The 10,360-nt window shown below is 35.8% G+C and overlaps 2 protein-coding genes across 2 annotated transcripts in view; both read right to left on the bottom strand.

Moving 5' to 3' along the window:
* Positions 1–2,023, bottom strand: part of LOC110106333 (disease resistance protein RGA2-like) — a 9,628-nt gene extending 7,605 nt beyond the window's left edge. Inside the window, exon 1 of the mRNA XM_020836201.2 lies at positions 496–2,023. Within this exon, the coding sequence (XP_020691860.2) occupies positions 739–1,857 (1,119 nt within the window). The 5' untranslated portion in view covers positions 1,858–2,023 and the 3' untranslated portion in view covers positions 496–738. The remainder of the gene's footprint in view (positions 1–495) is intronic.
* A 6,074-nt stretch (positions 2,024–8,097) lies between these two features.
* On the bottom strand, positions 8,098–10,091 carry LOC110106332 (putative disease resistance protein RGA4). The gene is made up of 3 exons (XM_020836200.1): positions 9,842–10,091; positions 8,850–9,775; positions 8,098–8,793 (listed from the first exon to the last, which is right to left on the bottom strand). Exons 1-3 carry the CDS (start codon positions 10,089–10,091, stop codon positions 8,098–8,100), a joined length of 1,872 nt encoding a protein of 623 aa, XP_020691859.1.
* Positions 10,092–10,360: the final 269 nt, after the last annotated feature.

Below are 10,360 nucleotides of genomic sequence, written 5' to 3'. Positions count from 1 at the left end.
GTCGTGAGGTGGGACCGGTGTCGGTTGTGTCGAGTATGTCGGTGAGGGATTTCGTCTGATGTGGAGCCAGTCGTGTGTGATAGTTACAGTCAACACATTTTTTGAAACTCTATTAAGTCTCTACCAACGTATATTAGTTGATCATAGCCAACAGCTTTTTAAGATCAAATCTCTATATAAGATCACATATACCCATTCTAAAAAAAATCATTACAAGATCTGTAGTAGATGTGGTTTAGACCAACAAATCTTATCAACAAGCAACAATCAGTAAATATCAAGCAGAATAAAGGCAATTATACAAACTTCTGTAGCAAAGATCCTGATTAGAATTTCCGTAGAAAAAGAAAAGAGAATGCAAATGTTTAAACTTCTCAATCTTTCTTAAGATGTATGGATTTGTAGTTCTAACAGACAAGTGTAGAATAATCTAAAAATTTTTGAGAAATGACTCTTCATCATCCATAAGATTTTTTGACTAAAACATCAAAATACCTTCCTCCGATATCCTCCATAGTCATTCTTGAGACAGCTGAATGAAACCCAATGCAATTCACATTCGGACTAAATCAACTTTATCAAACTGATGATCTTGTGGGAAAATACAACAAAATGCAAAACAATTCCGTAGATGATTTGGCAGAACTATATAGCTCAGTCTTAATATGGAATGAATAGAATTCTGATCCAATAAATTGCTTTCCCAGAACTGTCCTCCAATGCCTTTCATCCAAGTTGTCATTCAGCAAATGCATGAGAGTTGAGGAGCTGCAAACACGCATCTTCCTCTAGCCCCTCTAATTTAACTATTTCCTTCTTCTTTTTAATTACCTTTTCAAACATCAGTGCAACTGAGTCCGTTCGAGTTGTTACTAGAATCTTACTACCAAAACCCCCAGAAGCTAGAGGGGCGAGCACATCCTCCCATTTGCTTTTATTCTTCTCCTCATCCTCCTCCCAAATATCATCCAGCACAAGTAAGAACTTTTTGCACATCACCTCCTCCTCGAGACGCCTTTGAAGTGCCACAAGTGTCTCCAAACGAGCCCTCTCATTCTTAAGACATTCGAACATATCTGCAATGACTTTTTTCACATCAAAGTTGTTGGAAACACAAACCCACATTTTACGATCAAAGTCCTTTGTGATTTCATCTTTATAAACATGTTGCAAGAGAGTTGTCTTCCCCATACCACCATCGCCCACTATACATAGAAGAGAAATGTTTCTGTACAAATCAGTTCCCCGATGCTCATTTGATGGATTCCTCAGCCACTCCAGAACAAGCTCCTTATCCTTGCCACGCCCAATGAGATCATTTTTAGGCAAGGATCCCGTTTCACGTGCTCCGTGCAGCTCAAGCTGCTGCTTCTGAAGTTCTTTTTTTGCGTGTTTTACAAGATGAAGGAAAGCATCAACGCCAGTTGTTGAAACTTTATGAAGTTTCTGCACAGCCTCCTCCAGTCGCTTCAAGGTGGGATCAATTTTGAGAGCACGTTTGGCAATTTTGACAAGTCTTCTCCTCATGGATTTCATGATGGAACGCACCCTTCTCAGCTTCTTGTTTTTGGTCACCTGTTCTTCCAGCTCCATGTACTCCAGCTCATCAACCACTTCATATGCATCATCAATGGCATCTCGTAGCTGCCATAGCCATTTGTTAAGAGCCGGGTTTTGTTCTGTGATCTGCTCTTGACTAGAAGCAAAGTAGACGACAGCTTGGATATGGGGGAGATTCTCTTTCAGCTTTTCCAGCTCCTCCTTCATGCCTGTCTGCCACCTGACTTGATCTTTCAGGTAACGGAAGCCAGCGCTGATGATCTCCTCCATAATTGGATCAAGAAGCATATTCGCCATGGCAACGACGATCGGTGTAGAGCAGAACAACTGAACAGTAAGAAAAAAACAGGAGACTAGAAGAGATGCACAGATTAGATAGTCTACCGGCTCACGCGGTATCCTGCTGGTTAAGAAGAGGGAAATCTGATGGCTTAGCGGAGACGTCAATAGCGCCGCCGAGGAATTCCAGCCGTAAATGGTCAAATGTGGCGTCGCATAAATCATTAAACTTAACTGCAAGTCAAGCAAACGCACACTAAGGGTCCGTTTGGGACTGCTTAAACTTTTATTTGGACGGTTTTTTTTTCCTGCTTCTTACCTAAAGCAGTTTTTACTTCTTATTAAAAAAAAATTTTGTACTAAAAAATCTTGTACTAAAAAATTATTTTAAAAAAATACTAAAAAAGTGTGCCAAACAAAGTTTAAGCAGCCGGATATTCATTAGTTACTACTTTCTAAATCAATCTTTAAATATAATTTTTTTTTGAAATAAAAATGTTTTATTAAAAAATTATTTTAGAAAATCTACTATTTGAAATGCCTTGAAGCTTCAAGATTGAATATTTTTCATCATGAGACTAAATTGTTCTTATTCAAATATTCAATCTAATATTTAGATACTAAAGAATGGTAGATATTAATTATGGAATAAGACAATAAAGAGGAGATATTAATTATTATTGTATATAAGAGAAGTAAATGTCTATATATAGATTACAGGGATAACAATGTAAGCATGTAAGTCTAGGATTGGTATACAAAATTACCATGTAACTGTTACACATGTCAATCTTAATTTTAATATCATTGTCTGTATGTTCTAATACTCCCCCGCAAGTTGATTGTTCTACAGTGATCGTCAGTTTGAGCGAAGGTGAAGAAATCTTGGTGTAGATAGCAGCTTATTGAAAATGTATGCTGTTTGGTCAATTGTACTTATGGGAAGAAGCCGAATGTTGTTACTTTGAATATGATCACGAATGAACCTGTGATTGATTTCATTATGTTTGGTTCTGACGTGAAAAACAGGATTGTTGGCGAGTGCAATTGCTGATGTATTGTCACAATATAAGTCTGTAGGTTTATCCAAGATAATTCTAAAATTAATTAAGATCTTAGGAAGCCAAAGTATACCCGTCGTGGCTCCTGCAAGAGACCTGTATTCGGATTCAATGGATGACCTAGCAACTGTGTGTTGCCGTTCAAGAGACCGGTGTTGTATCTATGAAAGAACTATAACCAGATGTTGATTTTCTAGAGACCATATCACCTGCCCAGTCTGCATATGAAAAAGAGCTAAGAGTAAGATCATGTTTAGTAATAGGAATGACAAAATGTTGTGTGTCGTGGATATATCGAAGTAGATGTTTGAGAAGGTAAATATGTTGAGGTAGAAGATTATGCATATGTTAAGAAAGAAGGTTGACCGAATAACATATGTCAGGTCTTGTAATAGTTAAATATTGAAGAGAAACTGAGATTTTTCTGTATATAGTTGGATCATAAAGGATGGGACCAACCACGATTTCTTGTGGGAGTTTGGTACATGTAGGATTAGCTAAGGAGTTACATTTGGTCATATTGGCAATTTGAAGGATGGAATTGGCATAATGCGGTTGGGATAGGAAGTATTGGTTCTGTTGGGAGCTAATTTGAATTCTTAGGAACGAGTGTGCTGCTCCCTGTTGTTTCATAGTGAATTTAGCATATAATTAATGCAGAAAAAGTGTAATGGCCAAAGGATTGTTATCAGTAATCAGAATATCGTCGACAAGAGTTTTAACTTCAATCAAATATTAAGTCATTGTGGAGGTTTTCATGGAGATATTGTGTAACTTGTTCTTGAGTTGAATAACCCTAGATCAGTTTATGGATTGAAATCTGGTTTCTAGAGAAGCCCAAATAGCCGACGTAGAGTCAAGATTCAAGATTCAAGATATATGGAAGAACAGAGGCAGAAATTGTAGAGCAAATAGTGGCAGCCAAATTTTGGTCGGTGAGCAGCCATTGTTGGTAAGCAGGATTTGGAATGGTTGAGCCGTCCGACTGCTGGAGCAAACGAGGCAGAGCATGTGAGGAGGTTTCGAGAAATTGGGCGAAACCATTTGCGCGAAGAAGCTTAGTTATTTGAGATTTCCAGAGGGAGTAGTAGTAGTTGTCGGGAGAAAGTTGAGTAGGAATCACATTTTTAGGTTGGATACTAGAAATTTCAGAGAAGATGAGATGCTAATAGCATCCATAGCTTCTTGATCAGGTTGCTCTTTGATATGAGATGCTGCTGAAGTTGCCATGAGGAAGACAGGATGATCAGCCTTGCTCTGATACTAAGAAGAATGATAGATATCCGAGAGATTCTTGAATCGCTCCTGAGACAAACAATGCAGAGGAATAGAACAAGACATTAAAGAGAAGATATTAATTGTTAATGCATATCAGAGAAGTACTAGCCTATATATAGATTACAGGGATAGTAATGTATACATGTAAGTCTAGGATTGGTTTACAAGAATACTATGTAAGTACTACACGTGTCAATCTTAATTTAAATATCACTGTTTGTCTTTTGCAAGGAGAATCCATTTTTTGAAATTTATTATTGCAAACACATTAGCTTATTGGATCAAAGGTGTGATTTTACCCAAGAGCTATTGAAAATTGATTGATAAAATGTGCTCTAAATTTCTTTTTCATTGGATCTTAACTGATAGAAAACTTCATCTAATTGCTTGGAAAAATACATGTCTTCCCACTTTTCTTGGGGAATTGGGCATTCCGGACATTCAATCTATGCATTTTGGTTATGCTTGCACTTTTATTTGGAGATTCTACAATAGCAGCTCACTGGTTTCTTCTTGGCTTAGATATAAATATAATTCCCTGTTTAATCCCCCCTCCTATACTGCCTCTAAATTCTGAAAATGTATATGTGTCATTGATGTACGCATAAAAAACATGCTTAATTTTCATGTGATTAATTATAATAGCAGCCTCTCCCTTTACTGGGATCTATGGGTTAACCGGAAATCAATTGCCCATCTCACTCACCAAACTCCCTCTAGCTTTGCTGCTGTGAGTGATTACGTTACTGAAGGAAATTGGGACTTACCCAGTGACTTTTCCTCTCATATCTCTCAATTAATTTCATCTATCTCAATTTTGGATGGACCTTTAAGCATTTCTTGAAATGGTGAGGGATCTTCTGGATTTAAAACTTTTAAACATTACTATTTTGTTGATTCTGTTAAGGTTGACTGGCACAAATATATTTGGCACAAACACTCGGCTCTTAGATTTTCTTCATATGTATGGTTAGCAATTAAATATGGTCTCAAAACTGCCGAGGTGCTTGCAAAAAGAAAAATTTATATTCCTCCCATCTGCCCTTTTTGCTCTAAGGAAGAAGAAAACATTTTGCACCTGTTATTTTAATGTGATTTCTTTTTTCAGACTTTACTATATCTTATTGCGAATGTGGAAGGGTTTTTATTTAGACATACTATGCTTCAACTTTTGAGTTTTTGGACGAAGTTCAACAATTTAAGTCTCATGATAAGAACTTCTCCTTTTTGTGATATGCTGTTTTATTTACTTCATATGGCGAGAAAGAAATGATCGAAGATTTTCGAGGAAGCATTGCACTCCGACTGTTGTGTATCATAAGATGCCCTAGCCATTTCGGCTAAGGCCATTAGATGAAAAAACTCTAACAGCTTAAGACATCCATTTCTGACTTGCTTCCCTTCGCAATTTCAATTACAAGATGGGTTTTTGAAAGTCTCTGGGCAATGATGCATCGAACAGGTTCCATGTCTGAATTCTCCAATGGAGGGCCTCACCTACCGCATGTTTCCTTTCCAACAATTGGCCTGGCATTTTAGACCCTACTGGAACATTACTGTGGTTCTTTTGATGGCAACCAAGGGTCTACGTGAAGTCCCTATTTTTTGTTCTTATATTGAGCTGCTCTTGCATTGATTCTCTTCTTGCTTGGGTGCATGTTCGGAAATTACCTGAGTCCACCTGAGCATTTTTGACTTTTTTTGTTTATATGTTTTTGCTTTACAGCTCTTTACTTACTTCTATATCTTATGAGTTGTATTATTTTCTTTTCCTTGTAATCTTCTTTTGATCAATATATACAGGTAATGCCTCAAACTTTTCAAAAAAAAAAATTATAAATAAATCAATAAAGAAAATTAATGCGAAAGTTGATGAAAGTGCACAAATTTTAATGACTGCTTAGTGGAATATTATAAATATAGAATATCAAGAAGAAATACAATTCATAGATTAAAGATGACCGATCATCCAAAATTCTTTTTGTTTCTGCAAACACAAAAATATAAAATCAGAATTAAACAATAATTCAATGATTGTTTGGTTTCGAGAAATCAACAAGAAATTAAAAACAAAACTATTTTGATTTCTATTGTAAATGATCAAAATCAGAACTAGCTTAAAGAAAAATATATTTACGTATATAGAAACTGGTTAATGCTGAGATTGTATTCTTCACATTTCATATATATATCAAACAAATTATTAAGATAATAAGAAAGAAGTTTGCTTATGTAGAAATATTGATATTCGGAATGTGAGCAATCTTGTGGCGATCGGAGCCTCCATCTTCTCTATAGCGCTCCTTTAACTCTGAATGACAACCCCCAATTGATAGATGTTGTAAATTGGGAGGAAGGTTCGGTAATTCCCGAAGCATAGGAGCGCTATAAATAGATAGTTTCTGAAGTGAAGATAAGCTTTCCAAGGAGGAAGGGAGAGACTCTAAGGATTTGACTTGATAAAATTCCAGCTCACAAAGAGATGAACTAACATTCAGAAACCACTGCTCCGCCTCATTTGGAAATGAAACCAACTCATCATTGAACGCAATTCTCAGCTCTTTTAATAAGGAGGCGATACTTCTCAATGGCTCCATTAGCAATCACTTATCCAGAGATTGTTGAGCAATAAGAGAATATAAGAAATTTAAGCGAAATAAAAAATTTATACTTTGCAAAAAACTGGAAGTTCTCTACCAACGTATATTAGTTGATCATAGCCAACAGCTTTTTAAGATCAAATCTCTATATAAAATCACATATAGCCATTCTAAAAAAATAAAATCATTAGAAGATCTGTAATAGATAGGGTTTAGACCAACAAATCTTATCAACAAGCAACAATCATTAAATATCAATCAGAATAAAGGCAATTTCACGAACTTATATAGAAGTAATAATCTTACATTAACCAAAATTAGCTAAGAAAAAGAAAAACAAACCAATCAATCATCCATGCATCTAGCAGACTTTTATTCAAAGACCTGCAGTTGCAATTTCAAAAGGACAGGTTCTCCACTAGAATAGAATCTCGCTTTTCATAATTGAATTATATTTTATCTATAGCCTTAAGCATCAACCAATAATTAAATGAATTCAATGGGAGACTAATTTGACAAAATATTTATCTCAAAATAATTTTAATTCAATAATTGTTTGATTTCGAGAAATCAATAAGAAATAAAATAACTACTTAGATTTCAGCTGTAAATGATTAAAATCAGGAATCTAACTTAAAAGAAAAATATTTTTATATATATAAAAAGGGACCACTAAGTGATATATAAATTAAATTGAGTGAAGATAAGCTTTCCAAGGAGGAAGAGAGAGACTGTAAGGACGCCAGATAAATATGGTTCAGCTTACAAAGAGATGAAATCCCTATATAAGACCACCTATAGCCATTCTAAAAAAAATCATTAGAAGATATGTAGCAGATAGGCCAACAAATCTTATTAACAAGCAACAAATAATAAATATAAACCAAAATAAAGGCAACTTCATAAACTTCTGCAGTAGCAATAATCCAACATTAATCAAAATCAGCTAAGAAAAAGAAAAACAAACCAACCAACCATTCATTCATCTAGCAGATTTATATTCAAAGACCTGTAGTTGATATTTCAAAAGAATAGGTCCTCTACTAGAATAGAATCTGGCTTTTCATAATTGGATTATATATTTATATTATTACAATCAAATATATAATTAATTGAGTATAATTAATTGAAATATTAAAAGAAGAATATATTTATATATAAAGGGACCACCACCAAGTGATGCATAAATAAAATTGATTGAAGTGATACAAACAGTTGGTTCATAATATTATGCATTCTTCACATTTCATATATATCAAACAGATAAGATAAGATAAGATAAGAAGAAAAAAGTTTGCTTTTGTATTTTCAAATTTTCATTAACGTATAAGGACATTCGGAATGTGAGCAATGTTGTGCCGATCGGAGCCTCCATCCTCTAGATAGCGCTCCTTTAACTCTGGATGACATCTCCCCGAAATTGTTAGACTTTCCAAAGAGGGAGGAAGGTTCGGTAATTCCCGAAGCATAGGAACGTCATAACCAATAGATAGTTTCTGAAGTGAAGATAAGCTTTCCAAGGTGGAAGGGAGAGACTGTAAGGATTTGAGAGATGAAAATCGCAGCTCAGAAAGAGAAGAGCTAACTTTCAGAAACCACTCCTCCGCCTCATTTGGAAATGAAACCAGCTCATCATTATCCCAAATACTCAGCTCTTTTAAGGAGCCGATACTTCTCAATGGCTCCATTAGCAACACCGATGGATCACTTATACTGAGATACTTGAGTATGAGGTGGCAATTATTAGTGGTCTCCACTTCTCGATATCTTCCGAGAGAGATCAGATTGGGGCACTTTTTAATTGTCAAGTGTCTTAGTGCTGCAAGTCTTGCTATTTCATCAGCCAGAGGAAGAGATGTAATGTTTGGACAGTGCTGGACCCATAATGTTTCAAGGGGAATAGGATTTGAATTTCTACAAAAATTCAAATTCGTCCACCCAATTCCTTCTATATCCAATCTCTTGAGCTTAGAAGGCAAAGAGGGCAACTCTTTCAACTTCGGGCAGTAATCTATCTGTAGTTGAATTAAGCAAGGAAAGAAACATCCATCTTCAGCAGCTACTCTCCTGCCTCAAACCAATCTTCTAATGCTTCTAATCCGGAAATATATAACTCCTCTAGCAATGGAAAGGCACGGTATTTATCATTCCCATTAAATTTACTTTCGAGCCATTTTACTTTCGGCATGTTCCAAAGATCCAGTGACTTGAGAAAGGGAAGTTGCCCGAAAGGAGGAAGAGTTTCCCACTCACTGCAACCTGTCAATTCGATTTTCTCTAGATTGAAGATCGGTTTGACATTGTTCATCCATATTGCAGACCTTGCACCCATGTATCTCTCTATCCTCATATTCCTTAAACATTTTGGTGGCTGAAGGTTGTCGAGCACATTCTCATCTAAATCGATGTTCCTCGAATCAGTGTTACTCCAACATAAGGTTAAATCTATGAGCCTCCTCTTGACATATAATTTGGCACTACAAGCCTCCTCGGCATCTTTAACATTTTCAAGACAGTTGATTCCTAATATGCAAAGATCATTCATGTTCTCCAGCTCCACAATTCTATAACCATTCACATCTCTAAGATCAAACATACTCAGTTCTTGAAGAGACTTTAGCTTCCCAGCCCCACATATTGATGAATTATAAATATTGGGAAATTTCGCGCAACGCAAGTTAGAAAGGTTACTAATGTCACTTGGTAAAAAATAACCTATAATTTGTTTTGGCACGATTGGGGGATCATAGATTATGTATTGCATGTGATAGAGATTACTTAGAGATCTTGGCAGCTTTGTCAAATCCAGAAGTGTAATCTTTAAGTATCGAAGATGTATAAAATTTCCAATCTCCTCAGGTATCATTTTCAAGCATGGAGCAGATTCGCATAATAAGCGCAGGATTTCCAAACGTGAAGCAGATAAGTATAATAAGCGCAGACTTCTTGATGCTTTGAATATTTCACCAAGCGCATTGCAAAGATCTTGATTAGAATCTTCAAAGAACAAGAAAAGAGAATGCAAATATTTAAACTGCCCAATCTTTTTTATGATGTCTGGACTTATAATTTGAACAGACAAGTGTCGAATAGTCTCAGAAATTTTGAGAGATGACTCTTCATCATCCACAAGTTTATTGCATTCATGTGCAAAAAATTTAGATGCTGACTCATGTATTAAATCATGCATCTTGTAGTCATCTCCGACCTTGTCAAATAAAGCTTTTTTAACTAAAACATCAAAATTCCTTCCTCCGATATCCTCCATAATCATTCCTTGAGACGGCTGAATGAAACCCAATGCAATCCACATTCGGACTAAATCATCTTTATCAAACTTATGATCTTGTGGGAACATACAACAAATTGCAAAACAATTTTGTAGAAGATTTGGCAGAACTATATAGCTCAGTCTTAAAATGGAATTGATAGAACTCACTACAGGAAAATCACTCATTTCCGGCGGCAATTTCCGGCAGAAATTGGGCATTTTCCGGCGGTTTTGCAATTTAGCGGCGGTTTTCCGGCGGTTTTTTCCGGCGGTCTTAAATCGCCGGTCAAATAAAAAAAAAATAAAAAATT

This window comes from Dendrobium catenatum, unplaced genomic scaffold (genome assembly GCF_001605985.2).
Source record: "Dendrobium catenatum unplaced genomic scaffold, ASM160598v2 fragScaff_scaffold_250, whole genome shotgun sequence".
NCBI classification, from domain to species: domain Eukaryota; kingdom Viridiplantae; phylum Streptophyta; class Magnoliopsida; order Asparagales; family Orchidaceae; genus Dendrobium; species Dendrobium catenatum.
The sequence above is the reverse complement of the archived record's forward strand: the minus strand, read 5'-3'. Positions and strand labels throughout refer to the sequence as shown.